This window comes from Alexandromys fortis, unplaced genomic scaffold, assembly GCF_014885135.2.
Source record: "Alexandromys fortis isolate MF-2015 unplaced genomic scaffold, M_Fortis_MF-2015_v1.1 scaffold_165, whole genome shotgun sequence".
NCBI classification, from domain to species: domain Eukaryota; kingdom Metazoa; phylum Chordata; class Mammalia; order Rodentia; family Cricetidae; genus Alexandromys; species Alexandromys fortis.
Window position 1 is genome coordinate 15,911 of NW_026068038.1, and position 18,180 is coordinate 34,090.

At 44.5% G+C, this 18,180-nt stretch overlaps 1 protein-coding gene across 1 annotated transcript in view; it reads right to left on the reverse strand.

Annotated features, from left to right (window-relative positions):
- Mbtps1 (membrane bound transcription factor peptidase, site 1) overlaps positions 1-18,180 on the reverse strand; it is a 53,163-nt gene that overhangs the window by 13,550 nt on the left and 21,433 nt on the right. Inside the window, exons 8-14 of the mRNA XM_050165126.1 lie at positions 14,411-14,513; positions 12,445-12,596; positions 10,153-10,314; positions 6,192-6,336; positions 3,009-3,197; positions 1,796-1,968; positions 353-468 (exon numbers count right to left, since the gene is read on the reverse strand). Coding sequence (XP_050021083.1) covers positions 353-468; positions 1,796-1,968; positions 3,009-3,197; positions 6,192-6,336; positions 10,153-10,314; positions 12,445-12,596; positions 14,411-14,513 — 1,040 coding nt within the window. The remainder of the gene's footprint in view (positions 1-352; positions 469-1,795; positions 1,969-3,008; positions 3,198-6,191; positions 6,337-10,152; positions 10,315-12,444; positions 12,597-14,410; positions 14,514-18,180) is intronic.

Below are 18,180 nucleotides of genomic sequence, written 5' to 3' on the forward strand. Positions count from 1 at the left end.
AAAAAAAAAAAAAAAAAAAAGACTAGAACAGTGAGGTGGAACCATAAAAGCTCCTTCCACCAAACTTGAATTCAATCCCCAGGATCCATAAAAAGGAGAAAATTCCAAGTGGTAAAAATAGTAAAGAAAAAAAAAAATAAAAAGACTACAAATATCTCTGTGCACAACCAGTGACATTCTGTACTCAGCTGAGAATTACAACCATCACGAGCATTGTGGAGAGCCTCATTCTCCACCTCCACTTGGTCACAGGGACTCTCCCAGGCTCCCTTTATTGGCCCACCAGCAAACACTGGGAACACTCAATACATGTACGTTGTGGGCTGAAAAACTGGACAACAAGGCTGCTCACCGTACTGTGTAGCGTCAAAGCATGTGAATGGTGCCCCGAGCACCTCCACGAAGTAACCCATGCTGCGCAGATGCTGGTACATGTCCCTGAAGTTGGTGTGGACATGGTCGCCATTCCTGAAAAGCAACAACCAGAGTGGTCAGATGACTACTCTCCACTGGTTACCAAAGGAGGCCAGAGCTGTCTCAGCCTTTCCAAGACTGAATCATTTGGTTAGACAAGTGAAAAGAGAGCCCGGCAGGTGCAGATGATAAAGTGATGCAAAGACAAGGCTTAAGCTGTCCTGAGCAGTACTTTAGAGGGCCACATCAACTTGCTAGTAGCCACCTGCACGTGACAACCACCTCAGAGACACATACATACACTGGTGCACTGTGTGCAGGTTAAGCACAAGATTCCCTATCACCTTCGTTGCTTTCCTTTCAAAACATGTTCAATTTCCCTGCACATCTGCCTAAATGCTGGCAGAAAGATCCAGAGCCAATCTCCTTAGCCATGCCCACTTGACAGGCTCCTGCACAGGCCATGGCCTTGCCTGGTGTCAGTTTCCCCTATTCTTATCATATGTCTCTGATCAGAACCCACCACACTCCCTTTCAGGAAAATTTTACTTTAAAAGGCAAATCTGGAGCTAGAGAGATAGTTTAGTGGTTAAATTGGCTGTTCTTACAGAGGTTTAATTTCCAGCATCCACATGGCACAACCACCTACAACTCCATTTCTAGGGGATCTGATGCCTTTTTTTGGCCTCTGCAGACAATAGGAATATAAGTGGTACACAGAAATATATACATATAAAACACCCATACATATAAAATTTTTAAAATAAATTAAAAAAAGGCAAGTCCAGCTCTGTAAGAATCCTGGTCAAGCGGGGCATGGTGGCACATGCCTTTTAATCCCAGCACTCAGGAAGCAGAGGAAGGTAGATCTCTGAGATCAAGGCTACTCTGGTCTACAAACTCCAGGACAGCCAGGACTACACAGAGAAACACTGTATTGAAAAACAAAAAAGAATCTTGCAACTTGATACTTTTCTCTCCCACATTTCACCATGGAGCCCATAGACAGAAGTGGATGGACTGGAGTGAGTTGTGGAGAGGGCCTTCTTTCAGATGACCACGGTGGTCTACATATGGCCAATGGAATGCAGAGAGGAAAAACTTGTCAAGAGAACAGGGACAACACCCAGGCCTCAGTCAGAGCCAAAGGAAGGCCACACGTGGGAGGACAGAAGACAGCCTGACAGTGGGACTGAGCAGACTTGCCAGCTGACTCAGTGGTAGACGGGGAAATAAGACAACAGAGTATGATGTCAGTTTCTGCTGCACAAGTGCATGTCCAGAGAAGTGGCTGTCCTCACAACATAGCTCGGCTCCCAAGAGTGGCAGGAGTGAGGACATATCCCTAGGGTGACAGGGAGCAGGCAAAGCTGCCACTCACCAGTCTAAAGGGTCATTCTTCATCCGCAAGTTGTCCCTGGGGAAGTAGCCTGGCGGGTAGCGGAGATTGTGATACTGATCCCAGAGGACTCTCTTGCTCCGAGGAGGGGTGGGAATTATCTTCACCTTAATTGGAAGCTTCACTGTGGAAGTATGCTCGGCACCATTTTTTGACTAAAAAAGAAAATGGAAAAAAACAAACAAACAAAAAACAACTTGAAATGCACCTCCTTTCTGAAAAACTCTCAGCTCACATTTTAAAACTTTTTTTTTTTCCTTTTCCCCCTTCCCTTTGTTTTTAGATAAGATCTCAAACTCAGGGTGCTGGAGAGATGGCTCAGTGGTTAAGAGCACTTGCTGTTCTTCCACAGAACTTGGGTTCAACTCCCAAAACCCACATGGCAGCTCACAACTGTCTGTAACCTCTGTTTCAGGGGATTTGACACCCTACAAGGACATACTTGCATGCAGACGAAAAAACCAATGCTCATTAAAAAAAAAAAAAAAAAAAAAAAAAAAAAAAAAAAACAGAGCTGGGCGGTGGTAGTGCACGCCTTTAATCCCAGCGCTCGGGAGGCAGAGGCAGGCGGATCTCTGTGAGTTCGAGGCCAGCCTGGTCTAAAAGAGCTAGTGCCAGGACAGGCTCCAAAGCTACAGAGAAACCCTGTCTCGAAAAACTAAAAAACAAAACAAAAACAAAAACAAAACAAAACCCCCAAACTTAGGATCTTTCTTAATTTCCAGTACCATAGTGTGCTTACAATGGTTGTTCCTATTTACCAATCTAACATGCATAATTTAAATATAAGAATATATGACAATAACCTACGTCATGTGTTGCAATTAATTCTGGTCAAACTCAAGAGCTGACTTAAAATTCAGGTATTTTGTTCCTAAAAGCCACTAAAGCAGTGCAAGACCAACCCCATATTTGCTTCCTGGGAGACGAATTTCAGATGCACTAATTTTGATCTTGAAATTAGGCCCAAGAAGGTCCTGTCTGCTGTGAGACAGCAGCAGAGCATGAAGCACAGAGTGGGGTTTAAACACAGCTGCTCTGAAGGCCCTGGGCCATAGCTCATGGCTAATGAGGGTAATCCAGTCAACCTCAGTGGTCCATTAAATGGAGACCCTCAACACTGAGTCTGTCTCTCATCTCCTTCTCCTGGCAGGAAAGGGTTTAAGAAAAAAGCTACTTTCTGGTGCATCCTTACTTCTATCTCTGCTGGAGAAGCCACTGTGATCATGATGTGGCCCTGTGCGATGCCTTCCCAGGAAGCTGCCTTCTTGGTCACAGAAATGGAGATGGCCAGGTAGCCTGACCAAGGCCATAACACGGAGGAATAGGAGAAGGCCACTTCAATGTTGTCTCCATTCTGTGGTAAATAGGGCCGCCACTCAGGCTGTAGGAAAAAGAAAACAGGTCAAGAGTGAAGTGAGCTATTGGGGACGCAAGCGAGCTAGCCTGGTGTTGAGGACTACTTCAGTACACAGGGTAGATGGGAGTCTTGGACACAGACGTGACACCAGCAGTCTACAAGACCACCGCCACGGATATTCTACAAGGTTATAAAACTCCACCATCCCTAAGAAACTGGGTGCAACTGTCACGAGTTCTCCAAGAACTTGCATCAGATGGCGAGAAGTGACACAAGAGACAGACACCTCAGACCTGTCCTCCGAGTCACACTGACTGAAGCGTCACAGATGCCAGCTGTCACCAACCAAATCGCGCAGCTAGTGAAGGGCACCTGGGGGAGGGTTGCGCACTGGCTGTAGACCGCCCTGTTGAATAATACACACACCCCACCATGCGCCAGAAGAGAGAGGAGAGGGAGGCAGGCATGAAGAGATCACCTGGAAACCATACAGACCTAAGTCACTGACTCCCTCACAAGCCATAAAGCCCCAGAGTCAGGGCAACTGTCTAAGTGACATAGCATAGCTAAAAAATAAATAAAGTTCCAGAAAAGAGGAGCCTGTAGGATATAACACCACAAATCCCAGCTTTAATGACTACTCTTGGAAGCTACTGGTTGGCAACTGAGAAAAAAATTTTTTTTTTTTTTTTTTGGGTTTTCGAGACAGGGTTTCTCTGTGGCTTTGGAGCCTGTCCTGGAACTAGCTCTTGTAGACCAGGCTGGTCTCGAACTCACAGAGATCCGCCTGCCTCTGCCTCCCGAGTGCTGGGATTAAAGGCGTGCACCACCATCGCCCGGCTCTGAGAAAAAAAATTTTTAACTCCCACCCATCTCTTAAGCAACAAACGTTAACTAATTAACAAACTTAATGTTTAATCCTATAAACAAGAATTAGTATTAATATAAAACTGACTTTAATATACCTCTGTAGGGGTTTATAATTTTTTCAAACGACAGAAAAAAATAACAAAAGATGATGAAAATTCAACTATATCAAAATACAAAACGTATACAGAAGAAGTGTGGACTAATAAAACAAGCACATTAAGTCATATCAAAGAACAAGAAACCTGGGGGTGGCACATTGGGGGACTCTATAAAAACCATAATAACAGCTATCTTTTCCACGATACAGAGAGACTGTAAGAGCAATAGGGGAAACTCAAACTCCAGTAAAAAGCAGGAAAGGAAACACAAAGGTAATTGGCACTGAGAGATGATAATTAGTAAACACACGTGGAGGTACCCAACCCCTGGGGTACCTTCACTAACCAGAGCACCTATCTCTCTAAAAGACTCTCTCTCTCTCTCTCTCTCTCTCTCACACACACACACACACACACACACAAACAGCGGCGGCAATATTCACACAATGGATATCAGTCAGCCATAAAAAGGAGTAAATCACTGGATGATGCATGAGGAAACTTGAGAACATTTTCAGTGAGAAAAGCCAGTCACAGCAGGACACACACAGATCCTCTAGTATGGACTGTGCAGAGCAGCCAAACCAAGAGATGGAAAGCAGACTGAACCAGGTATGGCCTTTAATCCTCACATTTGGGAAGCAGAGGTAGGTGGATCTCTGTAAGTCTGAGGTCAGCCTGGCTAGGGCAGCGATGGCTACACAGAGAGACAAATACAGAATGTATCTCTAATACAAAAAAGAAAAAGCAGACTGACGGCCACAGGGACTGGGGAGGGAAGACAGAATAAATGCTGATGGGTGTCTTTAGGGGTGACAGAAATATTCTTTTTTTTTTTTTTTAAGATTTATTTATTTATTATGTATACAATATTCTGTCTGCGTGTATTCCTGCAGACCAGAAGAGGGCACCAGACCTCATTACGGATGGTTGTGAGTCACCATGTGGTTGCTGGGAATTGAACTCAGGACCTTTGGAAGAGCAGGCAATGCTCTTAACCGCTGAGCCATCTCTCCAGCCCCAGAAATATTCTTGAATGTAATGTTGACATAGTCATATGAATACTAACAACACACTGACAACGGAAAAGAGTCTCATGAAATACAAAACTGACATGGTACACATGGTACGGACGCCCCATAAACAGCACAGCAGCAGTCTAGTGGTACAGCTCTCTTGGAGAGAATTTGGTGTACACACCAACAACTGTAGTACATTCACACCCTGACTCAAGATTCTCATCCAGGGACTGCAAGCTAAAGAAATAACTCAGAAGAAAACTTTGTGTGCAACAGCAAAATATTTACATGTAAAAGCCACACAACTGATCAAGCAAGAGCACAAGTAACCAAATGATAAAGCCAGCACCCCATCATGCTGAGACACTGACCGTACACTGCTGTATTTTCATGTGATTACAGCGAAAAAACTGAAATAAATTTTTGCCCACTACACATGACAACATGACATATTGTTGCAATGTTTTAAACAACAGCTGAGTACTGGAGGTGGAAGTCAGTCTTCTATGCTTCCCCCTCAACCCTTTATCACTGTGATGTCTACACAGTGAGTTGTTAGAAAATTATGAAAGTAAAATTCAAAACAAGGGTCAGACCTTCTAAACATGAAGGCCTATTCATGTTCACTAAGGAACAAAGTCATTTTCTACCAGTCAGTGGCTGTTAAAATTAAAATGTTCTCTGACATTCAGGTGCCAAAGCCAGAGAATAAATTAAGGCCTCAACTTTTCTGTAGAGGAGCAGGTATGATTTTCTGTGTGAGAAAGAGCTGTCCACCACCACTCTGAAGCTTAAGCAGGTGAAAGCAGCACCCCTCCCCCTTTCCAAGACAGGATCTCATTATGTAGCCCTGGCTGTCCTACAACTCACTCCACAGACCAGGCTGGCCTTGAACTTAAGAGACCTACCTGCCTCTGCCTCCCAAGTGCTAGGACTAAAAGTGTGCACCACACCCAATTTAACCCTTTTTTAACTTCAGGAGGGACAACTGAGGTACAAAAGTCTGGGCCATGTCACACAGAGAAGTTCACCTTATCCACAATTCTTCCTGTGACTCCCATGCCATTGAGGATGGTGACATTAACGATTGTTGGCATTCCTCCATAGTAGATGGGCTGGGAGCAGTAGGGCCACATGTAGGGACACTCAGTCAGGTCGATGTAACTAGGACTCAAGCTGAAACAACGAAGAAAGTGTTAGTGTAGACCACATCAGAAAGCAATGGGGAAGCAGGCAGCAAGCTGGGCACAGGTAGCACAGTGGAGCTGCATACAGTACGGCTGTCCTGGCTGGCCCTAGGGGTGTGCTCACTATGCAGCTCCCTGACTGCGGGAGTAAACAGCAGAGGTAAGTAGGAAGCACCTCCCACCTTCTGTAGTCAGGGGCTCTGCCAGCTGCAATGGTAGCAAACCATGGACTGAAGTTGCAAGAGGCTTTCTTGGGCAGAAACACACCCATGTACCGATGCAGCCTGCTGCTTGATCAGAGAGCTCTGTGAAACCCTGCCTGGGGGCTGGGCAGGAGGGGGAAGCATAGGAAGCCTAAGCCTGGATTCTTCCAGACACCCTGCTCACCAGTTGTCTTCCTTGCTTACAGCAGGGTCCCTCTGTATTCTTGCTCTGCTGTACCAGACACCCTCAGCTGAGACCCATAAAGTCTTCAGTAAAGTGCTGAGCCTGGAGAGGTCCCGGCCTGGCTGAGATAGTACAGAAGTGCTGACACAATGATCCTGCACTTACTTTCATTGGTTGTGTCTAAAAGGCATCAGTGTGCAGTTAACACTATGCCTAGCAAGCACTGGTGTTAGAGATCTGTGCAGATGGGAAGAAACACAGCAAGTGGATACAGCAGACACACCGTGGGCATATGGCTCTATTCTCTGCTTCGCTTACCTCATAATAGTGCACTCATCTTGAACATATGGGCAAACTAAATTACTAGGTAAAATCCTAACATTATCTTTGTGTACATGCTTTCATGTTCAAGAGCACATGTGGGAATGCATATGAACACAGAGGTCAACCTCAGATTGTGTTCCTCGGGATGGATGGATGTTCAACTTGTTTTGTGGGGTAGGGTGTCACACCAGAACCTGAGTCTCACAGATTCAGTTAGACTGACTGACCAGCAAGCTACAGGGATCTTCCTGATTCTATGAACGGGCCACTGCATTCAGCTTTTTCATATATATTCTGGGGATTGAATGAATGACCTCATGCTGGCACAGCAAGTACTTTACAGATTGGGTCATTTCCTTAGCTTCCCCAACATCTTTAAGGGTGTCCTGACTTCTATAGAAAACTCTAACCAACAAGTACTACATTTAACCATTTCTTTTTCCTCCTCCTTTTTTTTTTTGTTTTGTTTTGTTTTGTTTTTGAGACAGGGTTTCTCTATGAAATAGCCCTAGCTGTCCTGTAGATCTGGAACTCACAGAGATCCACCTGCCTCTGCCTCCCAAGTACTAGGATTAAAGGTGTGCACCACCATCACCATTTTTAATAAACACACCTAGTCTTACTCTTGGGGACTGGTTGTATGGCTACTATTGTCTGAGTCGTAAAAGTACCTATACTCCATGAATAGTTAAAACCAACTACTATGATTCAACTAAGAATTCATGAACAAGCACAATTCATTACCACACACACACACAAAACAACAACAACAACAACAAAACAGCACACCACGGCCAAACAGTACAGTTTCAGACTCATGATTTGATGTCAGGAAGTCTAAACTACAGGCATCTTATCAATGCTGAAACAGTCTACAAAATTCTAAGCATGGTCTGAATGTGAAACACTACAAAACCATCAAACAGAAATTCTTATGATAAAACCTACACTGAGTCCCAAAGGCAGCACTGAATACAGTGAAGAAATACTGAGGAGCCACATGGGAGGTGACTGCCCCCAGACAAAGCTATCAGCACTATACTGGAGACATTACACAACAATCAACAAAAACCTTAAATTTTTAAGAAAGTTTTAATTATGTGTATGAGACTGTGTGTTGGTATGTGCACCATCAGATCCCTCTGGAGCTGGAGTTACTAACAAATATCAGACACCCAATATGGATGTTGGGAACCACACTCAGGTCTTCATAAGAATACTACACACTCTTAAACACTGAGTCATGTCTCTAGCATCTCTGGTACCAAAAAAGGCTTAAGGGTTGGTAAGAAAGACAGATGTACCTCTGTTTTCAATTACATGATATGTTAGTATATCTGGAAAACTAGAGAATCAACAAGCAAACTGAATCAAGACATAATTCACAAGACAGCAGGATATTAAATTATAAGAATTACATCAGGGCTGGAGAGATGGCTCAGTGGTTAAGAGCATTGCCTGCTCTTCCAAAGGTCCTGAGTTCAATTCCCGGCAACCACATGGTGGCTCACAACCATCTGTAAAGAGGTCTGGTGCCCTCTTCTGGCTGCAGACATACACACAGACAGAATATTGTATACATAATAAATAAATAAATAATTAAAAAAAAAAAAGAATTACATCAACCAGCTAGAAGCTGTAACAAATGAGAAAAGCCTGGCAATAATGACAATAAAAAAGATTAAAACACTTAAACTTACTAAGCAATATGGGAGACCTATAAGCAATATGTGAGACCTACAGGAGTCTGTAAAATCTCTTGGGAGACAAAAACCTTGAGCAAATGGCACAGTAACTCTGAGCATGGTACAGCTATTGCAAACATGGCATAGCCGTTATAAACAAATACTGGGACTCGAGAGATGTCTCAACGGTTAGGGCACCAGCTGTTCTTCCAGAGAATCCAAGTTTGAGTCCCAGCATCCACATGGCAACTAACAAAGGTCTGTAGGTCTGTAACTCCTGTTCCAGGGGTCGCAAACCTTTTTCTGGACCCCACAGAACTACACATAAGTGGTGGACAGGTATACATGCAGACAAAATACCCATCCACATTAGAGAATGGTTTTGCAAAGGACCCCAAGTTTGGTTTTCAGCAACCATGTCAGACAGCTCACAACTGTCTACTAACTCTACTTTCAAGGAATTGGATGCCCTCTTCTGGCCTCTGTGGGAACTGCACTCACATGCACAACATTCCCAATCCCCACAAACACAATTAAAGACATATTAAAACAAACCATTCCTCTTTGGCTGATTTAAGCTTGTAAACCAATAAAAATGCTATCAAGTTTTCTTATAAATGAGCCTAATTCCTATGAAAAGCCACACAAAGAAAAAAAACCTTCAAGAAGAGCCAAGAAGATGAACAAGAGAAACCAGCACTACTACATTAAAACACAAATAAAGGTTCTCAACACAACAGAGTGGCAGTGATATAACTCTAAAATCGTCCTAAAATAAAAGGCGAAAAAAAAGTTTTGGTGAAAAATAGCCTCAGACCAATCATGAGAAAACAGAAGATAAACCCATTGGAGACAATCTGCAATATAAGCAACTAACTCTTTGCTCCAAGAGTCAAAGCATAAATGACAAAACACAAACTGCCAGGGGTCGGAGACCAGGTTAACAAATCACACTGCAGGGCTTGGAACCCCAACAGGAAAAGACAAGGGTAAACGTAGTGTCTGAGTGGCTACAGAGACCTTATCTACAGAGGCCAGTGTTACACATGACTTTCAACAGTTGTGTCAGTTCAGCTAAGCTATTATCCCTGCCTCATTGGGGAAGCTAGGCAAACAGTATATGACAGACAATTCTATTTTTGCCAATTTTCTGCAAACCTAGGTTGTTTCAAAAGTGTTAAAAGAAATGGAAATCATTCTTTTGCCACATCCATTAAGGTAATATAGTGTCACTGTGTCAACAGAAGCCAGGGTTTTTGCAGGCAGCACCTGGCAAAAGCAGCTCACAACCTTACAACTAAGCCTTAGTGTAGGGCCATCACTCCCAATGTTAGGCTCCTATTATGTGGACAGGAGCCCCAAGGGCCTAGGATAAGAAAACCCTACTGAGGATGTCAGCACATACCCACCTTGCCTGTGGTTTGTAGCTGCTGAGGATCTGATAGGCTCGCAGCAGATCCAGCTTGCCATGGCCTTGCTCAAACATGTTGACACCAGGAAGCCTCCGGGCTGATGCAATCAGGGCTTGTTTCACACTGGCAGGATTCACTAGCTCCCGATTCTGCACTGTGCTGGGGGAAGAGAAACAGTATTTGCTCACTTTTCTCTTAGTGGAAGATAAAAACCAAACTGCCTCCAACCTGCAAAAGGATGGAGCCTGCAGTATGTTTTATATCTAGCAGGACTTCCTGGTCCAGTGGAGCAATGAGATGAGAATACCATGACCTCAATGGGTCCTATGTCAGGCCTGACCACTCAATAAATCTCCACACAACTTTTCTCATCCGTGACTTTGTAGGCTCATGCCTATTTATACAAAATGCATGAATAATACAGTTTCCTGATAATCTGAATAAATTAGTCACACAGGTTGCAGGAGGCAAAACCATCAAAGAGGTGTGGAGTCCCGAGAGAGGGACACCAACTGGCTGGGAGATGGAAAGGAACACAGGTGGACACTGGAAAGGGACCCAATGTGAAGTAAGCAGGAGGTGTAGGGTGAAGGAGGACCATTGCCTCCAGTGCCAGCCCTTGTTTTTGGTTTGGGATTTGGAGGCCTCAGGTCACCGTGAACACGCCATCATTAGACTACACCTCAACACACTAACATGTAGCCTTGTTTGGCCAGCTTGGCTCACTATAACTCTGAAATGTTTATATTTTCTTACCTGTGTTTCACATAAAAGTAAGTTTTAGTGACTAGATTGTGGGAGCATTTGGCAGGTAAAAATGGAAAACTTAAGTCTCCTACTTAGAACCCTAAATATTAACTAGTGATGGAGGTTGATCTGAGAGGTATAGATCACTGAGTATAGACAGTGAGGTCAGCTCTTCATGAGGAATGGGTACTACTAGAAGTTACAGGTCAGTGGGCTCCACTTCCTCACTGAGCAGCTTCTTCCACACCACCGGCTCCTATAACCACAATGGCATCTGATGTGAAGAGGTGAGGTAAAGGCTCCCTCAATGCTGAACCCGCCTGTGTTGAGAGCTGCTACTGGGAACGGCAAACACAGCCTACTCGCCTTCCCACTCACTTGGCAGAGACAGATGGACTCTACAGAGAAGTAGGAAGCCAGACTTCCTGCTAACAATTATGTGATAGGAAAAACCAGATCAGTATTTTCTGTTTCTAGAATCCACAGCACTAGAAACAAAAACCTGTGCAGTTCCCTTTACTCAGGACATATAGAAGTGTGAGTGAACCAGGCAAGTGCAAGACTGCCTTCCCTCTTCTGCTGTTTCACTGTGGAGGGAAGCAGTGCTTCCAGAAGGCTCACACTTATTTCTAGGTAGTGCTGTCACTTTCAAAGACCTGGCTCTGACCTATAAGGGAAGATCAAGCAAGAGACAGACTGCTCCCGTCAACATTATTAATAACGTATACCAACATGAAATTTGCTTAATTATAAAATGAGCATAGAACACAAATTTCAACTATGTAGAGGTTTGTGTGTTTGTGTATACATGTCTGCATTATTAAAATATAATACCTCAATAAAGAGCTCAACTAGAGAAGGTGCAAGCCTAATGTCAGGAAATGCAAGCACTTCAAAGACATAACTAAGAAACGGGGAGCATGGCCCGGCCCATCTGACCACATGCCAGGGGCGTGCTTCAACACTGTTCTACCACATTTTAGAAACTGCTTCGAGTTTCATCACCTGCAGGAGGAAGGGTCGAGGACTAAGCTCCACTCCAACTACAGATGAGATTCAACATGACAGAATGCGTGGCACAGAGACACTCGTCAGTCATCAAGGAAAGTGGCTGGCTGTCAGGACCTAAGTGGCTTCACAGCTCCTTAGCTAAGAGCACGGAAACAAAATGTGAGGTAATGACTATAACTTGCTTCACAGCAGAAACCAGTTATTCTCTGTGTCCCATGATATAATGCTATAGATGGTAAATCTGCACAGAACTTACTTAGTAAGAAAAAAATATGTCTTGCTAAGGAAATGGAGGGTTCAGCAAGGAAACTTGCATACTTCATGTCCTTGCCTGACACACACATATTTCAAGAATGAAGTCCAGCCCATCACACAAACATATCTCCATCACGGAGCCATAGAGGGCAATAGATATGGGCCCCTCAGGGCTTTCTGGTTTACTCCAGCTTCCGGCTAGCACACAGAGGAAATCCTGCCTCCTGTGGGAAATGAGGAAGCAGAGGAAGCAAAAGTCAGCTGAATAATACTCACCTTACTAACAAGGTGACAGCCCCAGCAACGACTGGGGAAGCAACACTGGTCCCCGAGAGTGCCCGGCAGCCCCCTTTCACACCGGAACCCCGCACTCCGGCACCATAGGTGACAATGTCAGGTTTCACACGACCATAGCCTCCTGGTAGTTCCTACAAACAAGGGTAGCTTGGTTTCTTATCACATCTGTAGCCCTTAGCCATGGAGGGTTATGTGTGAATAAAACCAGTTAGATTTAAACAGTCATCTTCTCGAGAAGATGCTGGTTTGAGTCTGTAATACACTGTGACCTGAAAACAACCTTTGGTGAGAACACAGAAAATGAAAAAGTTTTGGTATGCTTTATAATACTAAAATTAGCCAGGCAGTGATGGTATATGCCTTTAATCCCAGTACCTGGGAGACAGAGGCGGTTGGATCTCTGTGAGTTCGAGGACAGCCTGGTCTATAAAGCAAGGTCCACAACAGTTAGAGTTGCACAGAGAAACGATGCCTTGAAAACAATCAAATAGTATAGTATTAAAATAGCAAAGAAAAACATTTTGCTGATATTTTAGTAATTGCTCAGATCAGAAAGCAGTCACTGACTTGTCACTGCAGGAACCAGCAGCCTGCTCTACCTTCTGATAATCTAAGCAACATCAGAGAACTAGGAAAACTAAAACCGAAAAATATAAGTGTCTTCATAAGAGAAACCAGCATGTAGTTATGACTTGCTGTTTCAAAGAGTAAGGCACCACTGAGGACGGGCATGCCTTCAGACGTCACTCCTTCAAGTATCTAAAAAGTGGGCCCGTACAAAAAATAAAAAAGAATTTTAAACCAACTTTCTCTCCCCAACCCCCTGCCGCAGCTTCTCTCTGTACCTCTAGACATGTTTTTGCTGGGTAGCCTACACTAGACTTGAACTTATTTGTGATCTTTTATTCTAGTTTGCTCAGTGCTGGGATTACAAGTATGTGCCACCATGCCTGGCCAAGAATTTACTATATTCTGTTGAGAAAAAGTGACCTAACCTATTTTAAATGAAAACCTTTCCCAGGCAATCAGTCACAAAAGGAGTGTACAAGAACAAGCAAAGGGTGAAGACACCACTGGCCACAGCTCCACAGATTTCTCGGTAGCCACTGAGGCCAAGGGCATGGCACCATGTACAGTTGGGAAGGCACTTACCCAGGGAGCTACAGACTGATGCTGACATGAGAAAGGTGTAAATCTTTCTGGGTCCTTCTTGAGATCTCCCAGAGCTTAGCACAAATTAGAGTGGTGAGACATGACCTGACCCCATAAAACACTATGGACAGGTGCTCCCCAGACACCTCTTGAAGGTTAACACAACAGGGTGGTGCTCTGAGGGAACATCTAATTCTGAACCACACTGAAGAAAAGGAGAGTGACGTGATGCACAATCAAATCCCATGCAGCTCAGTCACTAACATTCTGATACCGATGAATCACTAACATGAGAGGGGGTAAAAGCAGTGATGCTGTCGGCAGGATGGACACTAACTATTCTTACTGGGCTTTCACTTTAATACTAAGGATGGAACCTGAGGTCTGGCACTTGGCAGCCAGTGTTCTCCCATCATCCTCGAAACTGACTTCATAAGACCAAAGATAAATATGAGCTTGTAATGAGGAGAGTTGCTGTCTTTCTCCTATTTTTTGACAACTGAGCCCACTTCACCTACATATGAGCTTCTGAAGACTAGAACTGGGAAATGTCCCTCAGAATCCCCCCTGGATCTTCAAGGCAACTCAACTCACTGAATTAAGATGGTTAACACGAAAGGAGCCTGATGTGTGTTGCTGCTGCTGCTGCTGGGGTATGTAGGTGTGTGGCTGGGTATTTGTGTGCACATACCACAGCCTGGGCTACTTCTCTGCCTGTGCACTGACAAACACAGGTCAGGGCTATAGATCAAAGACTCTGAGAGTCACATTAGGCTAATATAGAAAAGCATACCCAGGTAGTCATTCCCCTGGAAGAAAAGCGGGCGATGTTATCTTCAAAGTCAATGCCACCCACTCCAATCACATCCATCTGATCAGCAGGGTTATTCAGAGTGCTAAATTGAGACATACAAAAGAAAAAAGAGAAAAGGGAGGGAGAAAAATAATTTAAAATGAATTAATTCAAACCAGGTCAAGCAGTCCCAGAAAAATCCAAGGCCATATCTTAGGTTCTTCTGCACAAGATGTGTACAGCTTTGATGGAAGGCTACTCCTCAGAGCTGTCCTGTGAAATGCCACATTGCTGCACTCTCATGCTGTAGCCTCTTATATGGAAGGCCATTTGCTTCTCTCTCTTTGCCACCTAACTCATGGATTTCTCCTCCCTGGAGTCCTTGGATCTGTCCTGACTATGGACTTCTCCAGAGCACACACATCGATTTCTCACTCACCTAACATGTTCTCACACCATTCTGGAGTTGATTATTTTGCCTTTCACCAGAACACACACTACCAAAGATAGCCCAGATCCATGGTTGTGTTGCCACAGTAGAACAACATTATGCATGCCACTTTCTCAAGAGAACATGAGGACAGCTACCATCACCATGCAATCTTGAACCCTAAGATGACAGACATATGCCAGGACCTCATAGCAGTAGATCTGCACAAAAAGCTATAGTAAAAAAACTGAAAAAAGTTTAGGCTCATAGCCAGGCATAGTGGTGCACGCCTTTTAACTCCAGCACTCAAGAGGCAGAGGCAGGTAGAGGCCAGCCTGGTCTATACAGTGAATTCTGGGCCAGCTAGAGCTGTCTAAAAAGATTTATATTACAAAGTCAAGATGAAGCTGGTTGGAAAGCAGGCATACTTAAGAGCTTCACACATGACAGCTCTGTTCCAATAACCCTGATAATGCAAATCACAACTGATTCCCAGAGGTTTCAGGGATGTGCAGCAAGATTCTAGAGCATGAGTTTTCAGAGGCTCAAAGCTCACTCAGTCAATGCTACTCTGTAACCAAGTAGCCACTCAGAGGCAGCAGAGAGCTTCTCACCCAGTGATGCTGCAAGTCGGCACATTTCCATGAAGGTAAGGAACAGAGGCTAACAAAAGCACATGGCAGGACCTCCTACTGAAGTCAGCAGAGAACTGCCACTTCCCATCTCCCTCAATGTGTTAATCCCTAAATCTCAACCCTTAAAAAAATAATGAGGCACTGAGAGGGCCTGGCCAGGAAATAAAGAAGCCCTGTTAGGACTGAAAAGGAGGGTGACTCCAGCTGTAGACTAACTCTCGTAAGTCTCAGGGTTAAGAGTGCAGAATCCAGAGCTCCTGGTAAAGAAAACAGGAGCTGCCCACCTCACTCCCAGGGCACACTCCATCCTCTGACTAGCAACGGGAGCACTCCTCCTATGCCAAGCTGTAAAATGGTAACTTTTCATGAACTAGGACACAGGGACGGGCCACTTGCCACTGCTGCAGAGAGAGAAGATGCCCAGGTCCATGAGCTCTGTGAGCACATCAACAAGCCCACACAGCCATTCCACAAGATTTTCCTTCTCATCTATACTAATTTCACAACTCACAGATCAGAAGCTCTCAGAGGTGACTACCCATAACAGCAGCAGTGGTTCAGAAAGGGCCTGTGTCATACATAAGGCAGTCAGGATGACAGAATAGCATAATAAAGGACAGACAGTATCAACAGGAGGATCAGCAGCAGGGACAGTAGAGAGAAACTTCAATTGCTTCTACTGAAGACACAGGTGGGAACCAGACCCAAGGAGGATATGCATGGGTCAAAAAGTTCTGGCAAAGAGCAGGCAAATCAGGTGCCACACCTGTTTCTGTACACATAGCTTTAGTAGGACATGGCCAAGCTTGTCCATTTCCCCATCTTCCTGCTGCTTTCTCTTCACCTCTGTAATGAGACCATCTGACCACAAAGCCTACACTATTTACTCTGACCTCTGAGGAAGTTTGCCAATCCCAGCTAGACTATCAAAGAACAATGTGTATTTGCCCATTAGGCACATCTGTCTACTAGAAAACTGCTGCAATATTGGCTTGCACAGCAATAAAACAGACCAAAGGAAAGAAGCAGCAGCTGCCAGTCAGGGCTCTCCTTGTGTGTCAGCATCACCTGCACAGCACCTAAAGAGCAGGCTCAGGACCCTGGACAAGCAGTAAGGCCAGGGCTCAAAATGGAAGGTGCTCAGCCTGGATAAGCCCCATCAAACCTGTCTAGTCATGCCTAAGGTTCCACTCCTGTCCATGCTGAAACAGTCAGGGTAAGGAAGTCTAAAGACAGGAAGAGGGTCCAGGAAACCGACAACCCAGGTGATTCTGAACTGACTGGGGCTGTCAAAAATGAGAGAAGTGGCATCAGGGAGAACACATAAAAAAAGACAAGAGGAGCTGACACCAGATGCCCCAAGAGCTGGTGTTTGCTACAGAAAAGGTACTTAGGGCCGTTCATGCCACTTAACATTTTATGAATTTCAACACATCAAGAATTGTGGACTTTTAAAAGGGACAGTGTGTACACCAGGCTGCACTACAGGACTGCCACATAAACACCCACTTCACATCACTGACCTTGTCCTATGCTCTGGATGCTTTGTCCTCCAGACAGCCTGTCCTCCCTCCGTAAGAGCACCAAATGCAATAGGAACAAACGAATGTATATACACAGCTGTACATAGGCATGTAAGTCACATCCCCTGGCATCTTCTCTTTTCTCTGAGGTCACCTTACACACTTGGTTCCAGTACTGAACTGCACCCATTCTGAGTAGTCTGTGGCTGAGGGTAACAAGCATTCTACAACAGAAATGCGCCAAGAGATTGCTTACGAATGTCATCTATAGAAGGAAAGCCAGAGCTATAGGGAGAGAACTGAGACCCCAGGTGTTTTTGTTTGTTTATTGCGTTTTTAAAAGAGGGTCTGTCTACATAACCCTGGATGTCCTGGAACTCACTATGTAGACCAGGCTGGCCTCAAACTCACAGAGATCCACTAGCCTGGGATTAAAGATATGTGTCACCACACCCAGCAGGCTGAATTTTTCAGTGGGAAGTGTTTCATATTTCACACTGCTTTAATTTCCAAGAACCGACATATGGCACACCTTGACTCTATCTTCTGCTGTTCTCCCAACTGACCGTGTCAACCCCAACCATCTATGTTTGCATCAGGCACCCAGGACATGAGTCTTGCTGTGTTTACACTCGTTCTTTTGGGACAGGCAGACATTCTTCCATTTACCTTTTAATCAATGTGCTATACACAGTCTCGAAAAATACTCAGAATTCACTTGTCCCTAACAAACCCCCTATTCTAATTATTGTCTTGTTTTCTTTGAAGTAGGGTCTTATTTAGTCCAGGCTGAACTTGAACACCTGATCCTCCTGCCTCCAAAGCCTCCCAAGTACTGGAATTACAGATATATGCCCAGCCTCCTGATTAACTTTTGTGTTTGTGTGTGGAACATATTTACATTTTAGTTCATGTGGTACATATACATGCTCACATGTGCTGTGGAGATGAGGAGCAACACTGAGGGTCTTCCTCCAATGTTCTCTAACTTATTTTCTGAAGCAGGGCCTCTCACTGAACCAAAGTTCATCTGGTTAGACTAGCTGGCCAGCAAGCCCCAAGGATCATCCTCTCTTCATTTCTAAAGCTAGTGCTAGGGGTAATAGGTACATGCAGCCACACCTGGCTTTAGTGCTGGAAATCCAAATTCAGTTCTTCATGCTGACGTGGCAAGCACTTGGT